Genomic DNA, 16,143 nt, shown 5'->3' with positions numbered 1-16,143 from the left:
TTCACACTTTCCTTCCCCGCCTGTCAGGATCGGAACGAAACGACCATCTCCACGGTCAACTCGCCAGCAAAATGCATGCACGCGTAATCAAACTCCTCGCGATCCAGCTCTCGGTTGGTTTCGTCGGACAGAATTCCCTCCTCCTTAATCATAGCAGTTAAGTAGTAGTACTCTGTACGACCATAAATGGTCCACACGTACGCGCACACGTAACCGTGTACACATACGTACTCTCCTTAACTGCCCGTATCCCGTACAGTATCTCACTTTTTATTAGCGTTTAATTTGAAGCATATATTGCCATTAGCAAAGCAAAAATTAACGGTGGCAACACGCTCCAGCCGTCGGTTCTCTCCTCAGCTCCTGCAACCTGCATCTGTAGGTGCTGCTTTAGCGTGTGGATCTTTCCGCACGCGGCAAAATTGGGTTGCGTGGCCGATGCCAGAGAAGCAGCACCGCAAGCAACCGCAACCGGATGCAGCCTCTAGCTCGATCGCTCGCCCAGCTGCCTCAGCCACCGGCGCCTCTGAAAGTCTGAAGTCTCAACACACATTCAGGAATCAGGAGTAGTTCGTTGTGGTCGGCTTCCTGGCCCGGCCCGATGGATCGATCGGGGAGGCCGCCCGATGGAGAGCGACAGGTGGCTGGCTGCTGGCGGAGAGCCAAGTGGGCAGCACAGCTTGTGATTCTACGGTCTTTGCATTGCTCTACGACTCCAGCACCTCTCGCATAAAAAAAAGAAGAATTGAACAAGTGAATGGAATACAACGAGGAGCTTATTATAGCTAGTAGAGACTAGAAAGGGTCGCTCATGCAGCTGTCATCCCACACCCGAACCCTCTCTTCCAGCGCATAGCCGCAGCAGCAGCAGCCCCCTTGCCTTGCCTTCCTTCCTTCGTCCCGTCTCTTCTTCTTCCGTAGCTAACAGATCCCTTCTTCTCTTCCTGTCTCTTCCAAGGCAGAGAGGGGTTTTGTTATGGAAGGATATCTTTCCACAACTTGGAAACCCAAGCAATTGACGGGGAAAGACGGGTCTCTGCGCAAGGCAGCCGAATCAGCGTGCCGGATCGGACCGAACCGGCCCGGCCAAATCCACTCTTAATAACCACGTACGCATCCATCGGGCAAGTCCAGGTTCGTTTTCGTATCTGTCTCGATCGATCCCCGGTGAGAGCCCGTCTCAAATAAGAAAGGAAAGGAGCTCTAGTACAGCTCCGTGGAGACGTGTTGGTTGCGTCAGATCGAGCTAGGGTCGACTCACATGGCGGCGGCGGCGGCTTCGTCGTCTTCCTCTGCTGGCGGCTCGCCGGCGCAGGCTCCGGGCGGCGGCGGCGGAGGGGTCCCGTACCACCGGTCGCGGTTCGGCGACACGACGCTGACCAAGGTGTTCGTGGGCGGGCTGGCGTGGGAGACGCCGTCCACGGGTCTCCACGACCACTTCAGAGAATACGGCGAGATACTCGAGGCCGTCGTCATCACCGATCGCGAGACCGGCCGATCCAAGGGCTACGGATTCGTACGTCTCCTTCCTCCTCTTCATCCCCCTTCGTTCCTTTGCTCTCGAATCGATCGCCGCCAGCGGCGCTTGTTGATTGATCTCTGGCCCTTGTATATATGCCCGTGCGTGTGTTTGTTACAGGTGACGTTCCGGGACCCGGAGTCGGCGCGGCAGGCGGTGCAGAACCCGAACCCGGTGATCGCCGGCCGGCGGGCCAACTGCAACATTGCGTCCATGGGCCCGCCGCGGCCCTCGCCGCAGAGATCAGGCAAGCAGCATAGCCAAACCCAAACACCCGAATCAATGCCCTCTCTCTCTTTACTCTTTCCCGTTCCGTTCTACCATGCCAGAGAACAAGGGGGACGCGTGCGCATGTGCATGGCAGTAAACATCGGCCGGGACATGATTAGCGGGGAATTAATCGCACGCAATCAACGCGGGGGGATAAGCTTCGTTAGGGCACGCGCGCGCGCGCGCCGGGTTTTGTTCTGCCGTCTTTCCTTCTCCTTCCTCCTTCGTTGCGTGCGATGCGGTTAGGGGAGGGATCCCCGCTGGCTGGCTAATTGGGCGAGATGCGGCGGGGCCGGGTTTCCAGCTGCGGGGAAAAAAAAGGCCTTAAAAGACAGACCATGGGCGCCAGCGCACGGGAAGCAGCACGACGACTTGGAGTAGCACGGTCTGCCTGCATTGGGAGAGGGGAGAGGCATGCTCAGACTGTCAGACCACCACCAAGCCTTGGCTCCTCTGGCTCATCACTCATGGCTAGCTGTGTGCTTGGCCAGCCTGGCCTCTCTGCAACCCGGGTTCTACAACTGTACTGATTCATGGCGTTAATCGGGGCTCGTTTTCTTAGCTTAAGTTGTTTATGTTAGGTTAAGATATTGACCATGATTAAGTTTCTAGTGACATTCCAGGAGATATGGAAGAGCAAATACACATAGGGTCAATTACATTGTTTTTCTATAGCCAACCGTATGAATTCAGGCCTATATGGCAAGATGGTGGTCATGGAATGGTTGATCACCAACGGGGCTGATATATATTTATGTCTATGTCGTCACCTCTTGTTGGGATAACTGTTTTGATTTAGAACGTATTTAATTAAGTGATGATACGATGAATCATCCCAGCGAGAATGCGGTGTAAAGCTGTTGCACTTGCATGTTATCTGGCTTGAGAATGAGGAATCCGGCCGGCCGCTTTGCTTTTCTGGCGAAAATTTGGTGCACGGCGTTAGAAAAATGTTCCGTCGGATATACTACTCGTTTAGCAGTCTTTGATAGCGTTCGGTGGGTGTCAACGAGATTTGAGGGAATATTTACTTCTTACTTATATATGCATGTTGCTCATGGCATGCATGGTTTTTTATTATCTTTTGAGTTTTGCCCTTCGATTTATTCGTGCACGGCAGCTCTCCACCGTTCCAGCTTCATATTTCGACCCGTTGCCATGTTGTATCGATCATCATAAATGTGTGTTTTCAAGGGATTGGATTGAACGTCGTCTGTGTTGTATTAACAATTTCTCATTGCTTTCGTGATAATAAAACGGTTGGGTCTGCATATAGTATTTAACAAACGGTATATATAGGTTTGTGCACTACAGCAAGTACCAGCCTGTAGTACGTTGTAGTGCAAGCTAGCTAAAAAAAGCCTTGAATTATTTGGCACTGCGCTAAAAAAAGCTTTGCAGAGTTCATATAAACAAACGGTCCATAGTTCTTCCATTATTCTTGAGAAGAATCTGGTGCTCTCTTTGTCCTGAAAAGAATATCAAGGCAATTAGCATTCCTGTTAGTAAAACACCACCATGCATGTATTTCTAGTCAAACCCAGCCTAGCGTACGTAGGTCACATGGTGATACCTCCTCCCTGCACAGGCCATGCAACTGTTTCGCGAGCCCTGGCCCCTGCCTTCCTGTCCTGTCTGCAATACACGCACGTCTGCTACCTCTGCGCAGCACATTTATTTCTTTGTTTTGGTGTGTGCCTTTGCTTCCTCTGCAGCCTGGAGTATATAACAATGCCTAAATTATTTCCTCTCGTTTTCTCTCTGTCTGCAGGGAGGGCCCCGCGCGGGGCCCATTTTCAGGATCAGCAGCCCCCGGCCCCACCGCCTTACAGTTACATGGGCGGCAGGATACAGTCGCAGCAGCAGCAGCAGATGGCCACCCAGCATCACGCCATGTTCTACCCTTCTCAGCAGTACGGGTGAGTGCCACGTCCTTTTCTTCTCTGTTGAGAGTACCAGTTAAAAATTTCAAATGATGATGGATACAAGGCGTTGTTCGGTAGTATCGACCCATGTCAATATCATAGCGGTTTGCTTGCATTTTGGAGGGTTTAGACTTCAGAGAGACGTAGACGACAGTGTGCCTTTTGATCCTCATGGTAAATAGGAGCAGTAGATTGGTAGGATGGAGTAACAGACAAGCACTCTTTGACTGATCTTTTTACCCGAGGTGAAAAACAGACATGGACGTTGGACTTTATTGCAGCTGATGGGGCGGTTACCGAACCAGCTATACTGCGAGGTCAGGGACAGGCCAGGTCGGGTTGCTTTCGCGCCGCAGCTTTCTGTTTCCGTTACCTTAACCGGACAGAAGGGTTCGGGTGCCAAGGGTGCACATGCGGGCCCGCGCGTCCCCATTTCCCCATGTGTTGGGCCCTCCGAGGAGGCCCAGTAAATTTGGGCCTTTGTGGGGTGGGGGGGAGACAGATGGGCATTCAACTCCGGGGGCCCACATGCCCACACCGTTTCTGTATGATCTGCTGTCTCTGGTCTAGAGCACCATGGGTGTTGCCTTCCCTACAAACACTCTGCACTTACCACATGGCATACGTGGGTACTAGCAACCGTGAAAATTGGAATCGCTCTCTGCACTTTGTTGGCTTGCTACAGAGTTAAATGGCGCCATGACGGAGTTGGCTATTTTGCTGGAGCACTGCTCTGGGGTTAGGGTGGGTGTGCCCCCATTTGAATTTATTGGCATGGTCATGTACAGATCAGTCGGAGGCTTGGATCAGGATTGAGGATTCCATGACTGATCTGGTCAAATTCCATGGCCGATCTGTTCAGGAACAAGACAAGTACTAGTTGAATTGTTAGAAGCAGGTGGTTTACTTTTTTCAGTTTAATTATTAGGGGAGGAAGGTTAATTAGGACATGCGATATGTATACATTCCTTTGTCACTGGTTGTGATTTAGTTAGCTAGATTTTGTTTACATTCCTGCAAGCAAGCACCTTGTTGGAAGTAGATGAGGAGGGAGGTTTTGTTTAATATGGTCCTAGTTTTAGCTAGACATATATCGGTGCCTGAGATAAAAGTTTGAGCTTTACAGCCATGATTGTTGGTACATATGTCTCCTATAGATAAATGGTGGGCTCGTGCTCAGCTCGATCCTTATTGATCTTTTATAAAAGGCATTGATGAAGTTATGTAAACCTTTGCAGGTACTGGTACCCACCTGATTATCCATACCAACAGGCAAGCATTCCCCATTCATATCCTTCAATGTCATTTCTGTTGTTTTACATTCCAATCACATGCAGTTGCTCTGTTGTCACACGCATCAACAATAAATGGCAATGGTACCAAAAATAAAAGGGGAAAAGTTGCACCCTTTTGTGTTCACAAGTTTTTTTAAGCAACCTAGTATTCAGGATCAGAAACTCTCTGAAATCAGGTTATTTGAAGTCACTGGCTATGTCTTAAATCCGAAACTGCATGGTATTTTGTTACAGTTTACTACAGTATATATCATATCAGGATTAGACATCAGCAGAAATGCATACATCTTATTTTCCATTCGAGGAACTGACATGAAGCCATGCAATGTCTGAAAATTCATGAACAGGCCTTGTACAATTCTCAAGTGCAGCAGTACTTCTCTCATATGTATGGTCAAACTTCGCCTTCAACATCACCCTACCCATACATGGGGTACATGCCTGGTGGCCAGGGTCCAAGGGCTGGCTTCTCGCCAATGCAACAAGTGGCGCCGCCGCTGTTCTTTCAGCAGCCGACGGCACAGATGGAGAGTACTTTCCAGACAGCCCCTTCGCTCCCTCCGAACTTCAGACTCCAGTTACCCCCTCGTGCAATCTCAAGGCAGTCCGACGATACATCCTGTATGTCATTCTCGATTCAATTTTTCATTCACTGTTGAGTAGAAATCAGTAGGCCATTTTCAAATTGCACCTTAATATTGGTTTTGAAGGTTGAAACATAGAGAGAATGCCAGATTTAGCATTCAGAATTTTTTTTGAATGCTCAAATACCACTCGAAATTTCCAGTTTCCTATCTACCACTAAATTTTTGCATGGCATACAAATTTACTACTACAGTAGGAAATCAGGATCGGAGGGAGTACGGTATTTTTCATTCACTGTTCAGTAGAAATCAGCAGGTCCATTTTCAAATTGCGCTTCTGTAACGGTTTTGACAGTTAAAACATGCGATAAAAGTGGACGGCAGTATAGATAATTCATGAAAATCACCATATGTTTTGAGTAAAACTCATGCATTCGTGCTGACATATCTTTCAGGTTCTCAACCAACGCAGGCAATTCCTGCAACTGAGGCGACAAGCACAGAAGACCAGGAAGCGTCAACGCCTGTTACAAGATCAAACTCAGATCTAAACACCTCGAACTGACTTGCTGAACTGAAAACTCGTCCAAGAAATTAATGTCGATCTGGAGCGGACTATTGGTGGTCCACAAAAGAATCCCAAGATACTCCTTTCTTGACTGAAAAAAATAGCATCAAAAGACCTGTTCTTTCATTATTTCTGATTCTTTTCCAATTTCTGCAACGCATTTCTTTGGTGAATCCATTGTACGGTGAAACTGGACTTCACGTCAGAAAATTGGAATTTGCCTGAATAAGTTCCGGAGGCATTATGATAGGAATTTGTCTTCTCCATGTCTAAGAATATGTAAAGACTACTCTTCTTGCAACGCCAATTGCTAGTGCTACAGGACAGAGGCGAAACTAGAGACAAACCTGAACCACGTAGAAAACTACTCCACTATAGGCATAGTTTGTCTTACATATATATTGTTTGGGTCTTGTTTCCTCAGACCAGATTTATTATGGACGCGCCAGTTTTGAACATGCCAAAATGACACTGTGATTCCCACATATACCCATCACAACCATCATTCATCAGGACTGACTGAATCAACAACGTGACAACATGTCAGCTTCCAGGAACGCATCCTGCAAGCAAGAACTCGACGAGCCGGACGATGTCGACGCTCGAAGTCCCGCCATCCTCCGTCGCCGCAACGGACTTCTCCTTCCACATCTCCGCCATGGCTCTCATCTCCTTGCCTCTGTCCCCATCCATGGCCTCTCCCACGAGCCTTGCCACCTCCTCCCTCCTCACATCACTACCAATCTCCATCCCGATCCCCCACGTAGTGCACGCGTAGCGGCAGTTGGTCATCTGCTCCGCGAAAAAGGGCCAGCAGACCATGGGCACCCCGGCACAGATGCTCTCCAGCGTTGAGTTCCACCCGGAGTGCGTGAGAAACAGCCCCGTCGCCGGGTGCCTCAGGACTTCTTCCTGCGGGCACCAGCTCGCGAACATCCCACGTCCTTTCGTCTCGCTCACGAAGTCCTCCGGCAGCACGGCCTTCTCCCCAGCCACGAGGTCCGGCCGGATGACCCACAGGAACGGCCGCCCGCAGCGCGCCAGGCCCCAGGCGAACTCTGCCAGGTGTCCCGGCGACATGACCGTGATGCTGCCGAAGTTGACGTACACCACGGAGCCGGTCTCCTTGGTGTCCAGCCATGTCAGGCAGCTGATGTCCTCCGTCCAGAGGTTCCCGCCGATGGTGGCAAGCTCGGGATGCGCCAGGGATGCCGATGCCGCGAAGGCTTGGAGCGGGCCGACGGCGTACACGCCCTGCGGGAAGATGCCACGGAAGGCGTTTACGACGTCTTCTTCCACGGCGTGGAACGTGTTGAGGATGACGCCCTGGGCGCGGTAAGCGTTCTGCGCCTCGCGGCTGTCGAAGTTGAGCATGACGTCGTCCTTGTCCGTGGTGCGCACGAAGCTCGGCATGTCCCGCAGCCGGATCCCCGGCATCCCGGGAACCCAGTCCAGCTCCGTGTCCAGGTACCCGTTGCTCAGGCAGCTCTCATCTGCCCCAACCACGACATATATATGTAATCCAAAGCACAGCTATATATACAGTCAATCAAATGATCGATCAAATACCTTTGAGTGGCACGATGCCGCGTTCGATGAGCTCGGCGAAGTGGAGGTAGCCCATGAAGCCGCAGGCGCTGGTGGTCCAGAAGACCAAGGCCGGGACGCGCATCTCCTCGGCCACGTCCAGCGCGAAGCTCATCACGCCGTCGGGTATCAGGCAAGTCACCGGCGGCGTCTCGCCATCGTTTACGAGCCTCGCCAGGAGGTGTCTTAGGAGATCGGCGCCGTGCGTGGAGAGGGACGTGCAGAGCGTGGGGATGTCCTGCGTGACGTCCTCGTTGTCGCACGGCGGCAGGCCGTCCGGCATGGTCTCGAACCGGAAGCCGTCCGTGGCCGGCAGCGAGAGCGAGGCGGCGCCGCGGGACCGGACGAGGCGGCGGTGGTTGTACTCGGAGTTGACGAAGGTGATGTAGAAGCCCCTGGCGTGGAGCACCTTGGCGAGGTGCAGCAACGGGGTGACGTGGCCTTGCGCCGGGTACGGGATCAGCACGGCGTGCGGGCGCGAGCTGGAGCTCATGGTGGCAGTTTTTGCTGTGTGTCGTGGCAAGAAATGTCCGGGGCGAAGAGGGTGTCATTCTCATTCGTATATATATTGGCCGTGAGGATCACCCGGGAACCCTGGAGTCATCCCCGCCTGATAGTCAAGACTGAGCACTTGCTACACTATCCAGGAGTAGCATTTTACAAGAATATAGTAGTATTGGGCGAAAAGAACACTGAACCCTTATGAAGAGGACAAGAGAATGGCGTTCAGTACTTGGGCTCGACATTGGCTTCGAAGGTCCTTATCCTGATGGCTTCTGTCGTGCGAGTTTTTTTTAGAAGGAACATATCTATTCCATTACTTTAACGTGCCTGCAAAATCACTGGCAACGTATGACTGTACGAAGGTAGGGGTGGACCCGGCCATACGGCTTGGGGCACATGCTCCATCTTTGCACCTGAAGCCGCGAGGGCATCAGCAACCGAGTTACAATGACGATTAGAGTGAACAAATCGACAAGAAGTAAAGTTAAGCACAACATTGGCCCTGATTTCTCTAAACATCGCACCATTTGGTCCCAAATCATGATCTGATCCATTAAGTGTCTGAACGACCAGAAAAGCATCTGCTTCCACTATGACATTTGTCATTCCCCACATCTGGGCTGCCTCCAATGCCTTGATACAGGCAGTCGCTTCAGCTTGTAGAGGATACATAACATGATTAATCTTCCCAGCTCCAGAACCAACAGCATCCCCCTGGTGGTCTCTAATAATAAAGTCCCATCCGCCCGACCTTGTCCCAGCATCGAAACTGCCATCAATATTGATCTTGAGGCAATTCTCGTCAGGTAAAGACCAGGATGTTGGTGGAGGTTGGGCCGGCTTCTCTGGTTTCAAGAAGAATTTTTCATACTCAATAGCAGAACGCCGGATTCGGAAGCGGACATCATCTAGGTTGTAGACCCCCTCACCAGCATTAATCTTATTACGAACATTCCACCATGTCCAAAGCATTGCTATGCACAATATCTTTTGTTTTGTGGGCCGAGAGAAGATATGTTCCAGCATCGCTTTTGGGCCATTATATCTAGTCAATAAGGCATGTTCAGGTTCCATATCTAGTGTCCGCCAAACATTTTGTACAAATTTGCACTGAAGGAATAGATGACCCCCATTTTCATTCAGTCTGCGACAGATCGGGCAGCAGGTTTCACAGTCAACTCCTCGCCTTCGAATGCTCATCCGAAGAGGTAAACTATTATGTGCAAATCTCTATAAGAACTGCTTAATCTTTGCCAGGCAAGGCGCTGACTAGATATAGTTTCAATTAAAATCTTGGTCACAACCGTCATGGTGAGATCCTTCAGCAATATTAATACGTTCAAATTCCCGAGCTAGGCGATACGCCGATTTCACTGTAAATATCCCTTTTGGCTCATAATGCCATGCCCAAGTATCTTCCATATCATCAAACCCCGGGATAGCCAAAATTAGTTGTGCGTCTTCTTTCTAGAACACTTCCTTCACAAGCTGCACATCCCAGCCCCCGTCAGGTAGCATAAGATCTGAGACCCGATCAATTACAATATTCCTTCTAGGAGTGATTGGTTTCCTTGACCATTTTCTTGGAATCCATGGCACGGACCAGATATTTATGGAAAGACCATCACCAATCCTTTTTATAATACCATCTCCCAATAATTCAATCCCTTTCAGAATACTTCTCCATGAATAGGACATGCTAACCCTAGAACTTGCATGTAGTACATCTGACTCCGGGTAATATTTTGCCTTCAAGACCCGAACACATAAAGAGTCCGGATTAGACAAGAGCCGCCAAGTTTGTGCGGTGTGAGTTGAGTGAAAACAACTTGCACCTATCAGTGTTCGGCATGGACATGCATGCATGCGACAAACACGCAAACCAAGAACAATTAAATGTGCCAATTTAATTTAAAATGCCCTTTTCTTACAAGTCAGATCGCTTCATTACCGGCGAACTTAGAACAGATTAATCTTCTCTTAATCAACTGTAGCAAAGAGTAGGAGTATTTTCCCGTGCACCCGCTAGCTTCGATCGGCTGCTGCACATCCACAATGTTTCTTTTCCTACTAAACTTTGAACTCACACTTTTCTTGACATATGAATGTTCTCAGCACTAAACAAATGGTTTGTGTGAGGCTAGGGTTTTGTACTTATGACTAAAGCTCGCAGCACATAGCTTTTCTGAATTTCTGCAAGTTGCACAAGGTGGCTGCAGAGAACCATGCTTGCTGCTGAAAAGCAAAATTGGCCTCCTTTCGCTCCTCTTTTGCCCCTCCGTACTCCGTTGCTGCAGTACTTAGTTTATGTCTCCTATCAGAGAGCTTTGTTCCAGAATCATATACGGAGCAGTATTGTTTATGTCTCTTGTAAGAAAACAACAACTTTGTTTCAGAATCATCTGTGGTTTATGTATATCTTATCTAGAACTTTTCGTTTCAGAACCATCTACGGTGAAAGTGCAGGCAGCGAGAAAATACTACAAATCCACGTCGTTTATTTTAGGACGGAGGGAGTAGTACAATGCTGTGGTCTTAACTAAATTCTGACTCTGCTGGATATCCCTTTTTTTTAGAGAAAAGGAGCAAGCTCCCGGCTTCATTACTCGAAACCAACACGGTTCACATTTCTGTCCTGCTGGATATCCCTGATGTTTATCTCTTGTTTCTTTCCCTTGATGTTTGATTCGTTTTAGTCCCTGTCACCCCCAGGCAGAAAAATCAGCTCCTCAGAAGTCTCATACTCTCATCAAAACTCACACCAGCCAAGCTTTTATCGGGATCTACTACGATTACATGTACGTACTATCCAGGACGAGCATGGAAAACCCAGGAATTTCGTGATCAAACATTAAATCCGAGCCACGGATCGCTAGGATTGTGCTCCGGCGGAGCCGCGACAAAGCCGTCGTTGTCTGAATGTCTGCTTACACCGACCGGGGGGCTGTTTTGGAGCCTTTGCCACGTTTCTCCTGGTTCTGGATTGGATGATCATATAGCCGCCGCGCGCCGGCGAGTAGGCCGCCACCGGTGCACTTATCCTGTCGTATTTTATGTGCAGCGCTGGACTGGAGATATGATCTCCATGATGCTGCAGTTTATACGTGTACTTGTCCTGTGAAAACGACGTACTACTCCCGTGTCGTAGACTAGTTGAACACTTGAACTTGAACATCGTTATCGTGATCTCCGGAGAAGCTCCACGGCATGCGTATTTTGTGAACTGCTCTGAAAATTCCGTATCTGGCGAAGCAGTGACGCGAAAAAACTGTGTTTGGAGCAGCTTTTGAATTTAGCATTTTAGCGAGTGAGGCAGCAGAGGGTAGATTTTTCTTCGTAAGTAAACGATCAGATATTTTATTTCCACTGGCTTTATTGAATTTTTTTTTGAGCGAAACTGGCTTTATTGATTAACGAGCCCGATCGAAAGCCAGGCGAACATATCTGCCGTCAGCCACTCTGCCCATTACATTTGGGCAAGCTAAAAAAGAGAAGAGGAAGGATATAGTTGGACTAATTTGGCATTGCGCCACCAGGCCCATAAATAAATTTAGGCCCAACCAACCTGGGATCACGACGGGTCCTTATCTTTGCATTCATAGCATTATTTTGTGTTCTTCGTAGTGCTGAACTGATGGGCCGGACAGGGGTGAAAGCAGCAGGGAAGCCCAACCAAACTGATTCCAAACCCATTTAACTTCTGCTTGCAGCATCATCAATCCCTGCATCCCGCACGCAAGAATTCGAAGAGCCGGTCCAAGTTCCTGCTGGACGACCCGCCTTCCTCCGTCGCCGCCCTGGCGCTCTCCTTCCACGCCACCGCGCTCGCCCTCATCGCCTTCCCCTTCTCGCCATCCATGGCCTCTCCCACAAGCCGCACCACCTCCTCCCTCGTCACATCGTTCCCGATCTCCATCCCGACGCCCCACTTGGCGCACGCGTAGCGGCAGTTGGTCGGCTGCTCGGCGAAGAAGGGCCAGCAGACCATGGGCACCCCGGCGCAGATGCTCTCCAGCGTCGAGTTCCACCCGCAGTGCGTCAGGAACAGCCCCGTCGCCGGGTGCCTCAGGACTTCTTCCTGCGGGCACCAGCTCGCCAGGAGTCCCCTGTCCCTGGTTTCTCGGACGAATTCCTCTGGGAGCACGGCCCTCTCGCCGCTGGCCACGAGGTCCGGCCTGACGATCCAAAGGAACGGGCGGCCGCAGCCCGCCAGGCCCCACGCGAACTCGGCGAGCTGGGCCGGCGTCACCACAGTGATGCTGCCGAAGTTGACGTACACCACCGAGCCCGGCCCCTCCCGCTGCGCCTGGGCGTCCAGCCAACGGAGGCAGCTCGCGTCTTCCTTCCAGAGGTTCCCGCCGATGCCGTCCAGAACGGAGGATTTGTTGGCGGCGAGCGGGCCGACGGTGTAGAGGCGCGGGAAGAAGGACGTGCGGCGGAGCGCGCGGAGAACGTCGTGCTCCAGCGCGTCGTACGTGTTGAGGATGAGCCCGCGGGCGCCGCGCGCGTTCTGCGCCTCGCCGCCGTCGAAGTTGAGCATGATATCGTCCGGGTCCGTGGTTCTGATGAAGCTGGGCATGTCCCTGAGACGGACGCCTTCCATTCCGGGGATCCAGTCGATCTCGGTGTCCAGGTATCCGTTGGTCAGGTCACTCTCATCTGCGGAAAATTCACACAACAATTACTAACAATCATTCGCTTTCAGAGCAGAAGTACTCCAATAATCCGGCTCGTAGTACTACCTTTGAGTGGCACATAGCCTCGTCGGACGAGCTCGGCGAAGTGGAGATAACCCACGAAGCCACAGGCGCTGGTAGTCCAGAATAGCAAGGCCGGGACGCCGACCTCCTCGGCGACCCTCTGCGCGAAGCTCATGACGCCGTCGGCTATGACGCAGCTCACCGGCGGCGTCCCGTCGTCGTTCTCCTTCAGCCTCGACAGCAGCGCCCTGAACGGGGCCGCGCTGTTCTTGGTGGTGGACAAGCAGAGCGCGGCGATGTCCTGGGTGACGTCGTCGTTGTGTCCGGAATCGGACGGCGGAGGCAGCCCGTCCGGGATCGCCTCGAAGCGGAAGCCATCGACGCCGTCCAGTGATCCCGGCCCGCGGGACCGGAGGACGCGGCGGTGGTTGTACTCGGAGTTGACGAAGGTGACGTGGAAGCCCCTGGCGTGGAGCGCCTTGGCCAGGTGCAGCATCGGCGTCACGTGGCCCTGCGCCGGCTGCGGGACGAGCACCGCGTGTGGCTGCTGCTGCTCATGGCCGGAGCAGCTCATGGTCGTTTTTCTCAGAGCAGAATCCGGGCTGGGCGTGCACTGGGGGATCGACGGTGTTCTGCTCGCAGACGATCGTTGATTCGATAGTTTGTTGGTTTTGGGTGTATCTGATGCCGTGGCAAAGGAGTGGGCGGCGCGTGATAGTGATGGCTGTATATGTTAATCCCGGAGGCGATCGATGATTCGAGGATGATGATGGTGACGGACACTGAGCGGCTGCGTGTAGAAATTGAGGTTTTCTCCTGGAAGAACAAACAGAAAGGAGACAAGAATGCCTGTCAAGAAAAATGAAATGGGACGCAAGAGTGCAGGTTACAAGAGTTGTTGCTCGTTCCTCGTCAGTGCCCGGAGATCCATCGAATGATTATAATTGGACCCGCAAAAAAAAATGATTATAGTTGGAGTACTACTTCTTGAAGAAACAGAGCAAGAAGAAGTAAATTCTTAATTTTGGTCCCCGCAGGTGTTTTTGTTTAGAACATTGGGCTTGGTCCCTGCCAGTAAACGCACACTTCAAAACTTATTGGGCTTCAAGTTTGAGTCTATGGGCTTTTCTTGAATTACTTTTCGGCCCTTCAAACAAATAATTATCTTTGCGTTATCTGGTCCAAAGTTTACACCAGCGTGCACGCCACGCCTTCGTCGTTTCAATTCTCCGTAAGAAATCCAGCCCGACAATAATTCCATAGGTTTCTCTCGTCGTGCATCCTATATCTCTCGTGAAGCCCATACAAGGAGAGTTGAAATTCGCACGGACGGCCCGTTAATATCGTCGAGCAACGAGCGGCACCGTCATGGGCTCGCCGTCTTTGACCCCATGGTCAACGAGCCGGCCTGCCCCGGCCACGCATGCCCAATCCCGTTCCCATCTTCCTGGCGTCGTCGATCGGCGTTGAAGTTTGACCTGTAATCCATTAATCATCTGTCATTCAAGATTCAACCAAGCCGCGATGACGTAAGGGACGACGCCATGCATGCACGACCCCTGGCTCCACACGCACGATCGTCGACTCGTCTCACCAAAACCAGGAATGAAAATATCGTCTGGAACAGTTCCCACAAGCCGGCTGCTACGCACGGATGAGCCTTTGTGCGTGCCTACGTACCGATACACTGACACGCCTAGCTAGCTTCTGGGACTCGCGGTGTACCAACGGACAGTGATGTTGACTCGATCGGGAAGGGTTGACGTCTCGTTCGGCCAAGGCGATTGAGTTGAGATGCGACTACTGTACGTAATACGTCCGGCCGGTGTCTCCGTACCCACTTGCAGAGAGCGACGGACCGCCAGCTAATGCTCATCGCCGACGCCCTCTTTATATATCTCAGCGTGCCTCCGTCTGTACATCATAGCTAATCAATCAGGATCCAGATCGAACTTTGTACCTTGCTTTTTTGGGGGGCCTCGGTCGGCTGCGCAAGGACCAAAATCATAGACGTCGATGACAGCGTTGCGCCTTGATTTCCAATGCACTTGATCTGGACACTATGGACTGGAGCTGCAGATAATTTAGAGAAAAGTGCATGCGTTGAATCTGAGACCACACTAGCTAGCTCCACCGATGACGGGTCGACCTATGTGTGAGCATCCGGAACTGTTCGACGACGACGTATGGGGACACATGTCTGCCACAATGATACAACTAGTCTATCCCTAATAGTAAAAGCAGGAAGGTTTTCTTTCGTCGTGTATCAATTTACGTGCATGTTCTGATTTTCCGTGTCTCCTTATATTCCATCGAACCTTCTTTTTTCTATTCCCACAGCGCTGCCTTCCTGGGCCGCCGCCGCTGACTAAACTGCCCGCGCAGCACCTCCTTGTGGTGACCGCTCTCGATATGCGTCGACGCCGGATTAGATTATCGTGCAAGAGACGAGCAAAGGGGTCCAGGGCTGATCGGTGCTATCCACCGTTCTTCGTGCACTGCACCACCGCGTGCTCTAACGCCAGCCACGGCCGGCGGGCAGTGTGGACTGGGTGCCATGTCCGTGGCTGCGGCTGCTAACATCGGCCCCGAGATCATTTTAATGAATGTCCAATTATATTGTTATGTTTTGTATAAACATGAATTTTCGTGTACACATGCTTAAGAGGCCGTGGCAACGTACCGGTACTGTACTAGTACAACTAGTACAATGGTACAACTCGCCGTTGAAAGCTCGATAGTGTTTATCCATAATACGAGGTACGGGGGACTACTGCGTACGAACGTGCAATTTTTGGCCAAAATATATCCTCTGTTCTGTGGTACTATATACAAGAACAGAATGCGACAGTGCAAAAAATAAATAAGCATGTGATGCTTACCGATCGGAGTTTCGGTTCGTACATTTGCATACTTATACTGTATATATTTTCCATCGAAACTTCCCACTTTCCTACTTCGTCCCAAAAATACCCTAGTCCCGTTTAGGAAGTTCGAAGTCGTGATTTCGGTCGGCGCCATTACAGTCTGGTGTTGGTGGTCAACGTTTCAGTCGAGTGCAATAATTTGCTCCTGGTTGGCCGGAAGAGTTACGCCTGTGCTAACTGTGCCCTGTGCATGCCGCTGCCGTCCTTTTGGACCTAAATTTTGGCTGTTGCATACAAACGTGCCATGTGCAAAGAGTTGTCCCC

General features: G+C 51.0%; 4 protein-coding genes across 4 annotated transcripts; 1 reads left to right on the top strand and 3 right to left on the bottom strand.

The window, feature by feature from the left end:
- Positions 1–751: 751 nt before the first annotated feature.
- LOC100846923 (probable RNA-binding protein ARP1) lies at positions 752–6,434 on the top strand. Its single transcript, XM_003570563.4, has 6 exons — positions 752–1,516; positions 1,640–1,766; positions 3,561–3,708; positions 4,953–4,986; positions 5,357–5,630; positions 6,049–6,434. Exons 1-6 carry the CDS (start codon positions 1,262–1,264, stop codon positions 6,156–6,158), a joined length of 948 nt encoding a protein of 315 aa, XP_003570611.1. The 5' UTR covers positions 752–1,261; the 3' UTR covers positions 6,159–6,434.
- A 124-nt stretch (positions 6,435–6,558) lies between these two features.
- On the bottom strand, positions 6,559–8,405 carry LOC100846612 (7-deoxyloganetin glucosyltransferase). Its single transcript, XM_003570562.4, has 2 exons — positions 7,731–8,405; positions 6,559–7,654 (listed from the first exon to the last, which is right to left on the bottom strand). Exons 1-2 carry the CDS (start codon positions 8,239–8,241, stop codon positions 6,705–6,707), a joined length of 1,461 nt encoding a protein of 486 aa, XP_003570610.1. The 5' UTR covers positions 8,242–8,405; the 3' UTR covers positions 6,559–6,704.
- Positions 8,406–8,541: 136 nt separating this feature from the next.
- On the bottom strand, positions 8,542–9,291 carry LOC112271616. The gene has a single exon (XM_024461278.1). The coding sequence runs from the start codon at positions 9,276–9,278 to the stop codon at positions 8,571–8,573; it is 708 nt and encodes a 235-aa protein (XP_024317046.1). The 5' UTR covers positions 9,279–9,291; the 3' UTR covers positions 8,542–8,570.
- A 2,341-nt stretch (positions 9,292–11,632) lies between these two features.
- On the bottom strand, positions 11,633–14,124 carry LOC100845698 (7-deoxyloganetin glucosyltransferase). Its single transcript, XM_003570559.4, has 2 exons — positions 12,995–14,124; positions 11,633–12,911 (listed from the first exon to the last, which is right to left on the bottom strand). Exons 1-2 carry the CDS (start codon positions 13,524–13,526, stop codon positions 11,968–11,970), a joined length of 1,476 nt encoding a protein of 491 aa, XP_003570607.1. The 5' UTR covers positions 13,527–14,124; the 3' UTR covers positions 11,633–11,967.
- Between the last annotated feature and the right edge of the window lie 2,019 nt (positions 14,125–16,143).

Source organism: Brachypodium distachyon, chromosome 3, assembly GCF_000005505.3.
Source record: "Brachypodium distachyon strain Bd21 chromosome 3, Brachypodium_distachyon_v3.0, whole genome shotgun sequence".
NCBI classification, from domain to species: Eukaryota; Viridiplantae; Streptophyta; class Magnoliopsida; order Poales; family Poaceae; genus Brachypodium; species Brachypodium distachyon.
This window is presented reverse-complemented; position numbering and strand designations above follow the sequence as displayed.

What these genes read in the sequence shown, in the direction of transcription:
- LOC112271616 (XM_024461278.1), bottom strand. Translation starts at nt 9,278, where the DNA reads ATGCTGGAACATATCTTCTCTCGGCCCACAAAACAAAAGATATTGTGC.
- LOC100846923 (XM_003570563.4), top strand. Translation starts at nt 1,262, where the DNA reads ATGGCGGCGGCGGCGGCTTCGTCGTCTTCCTCTGCTGGCGGCTCGCCG. An exon ending in GATCCAAGGGCTACGGATTC is followed by an intron (nt 1,517 to 1,639) that starts GTACGTCTCCTT and finishes TGTTTGTTACAG; the next exon opens with GTGACGTTCCGGGACCCGGA. An exon ending in CTGATTATCCATACCAACAG is followed by an intron (nt 4,987 to 5,356) that starts GCAAGCATTCCC and finishes ATTCATGAACAG; the next exon opens with GCCTTGTACAATTCTCAAGT.
- LOC100846612 (XM_003570562.4), bottom strand. Translation starts at nt 8,241, where the DNA reads ATGAGCTCCAGCTCGCGCCCGCACGCCGTGCTGATCCCGTACCCGGCG. An exon ending in CGGCATCGTGCCACTCAAAG is followed by an intron (nt 7,655 to 7,730) that starts GTATTTGATCGA and finishes TGGTTGGGGCAG; the next exon opens with ATGAGAGCTGCCTGAGCAAC.
- LOC100845698 (XM_003570559.4), bottom strand. Translation starts at nt 13,526, where the DNA reads ATGAGCTGCTCCGGCCATGAGCAGCAGCAGCCACACGCGGTGCTCGTC. An exon ending in AGGCTATGTGCCACTCAAAG is followed by an intron (nt 12,912 to 12,994) that starts GTAGTACTACGA and finishes AATTTTCCGCAG; the next exon opens with ATGAGAGTGACCTGACCAAC.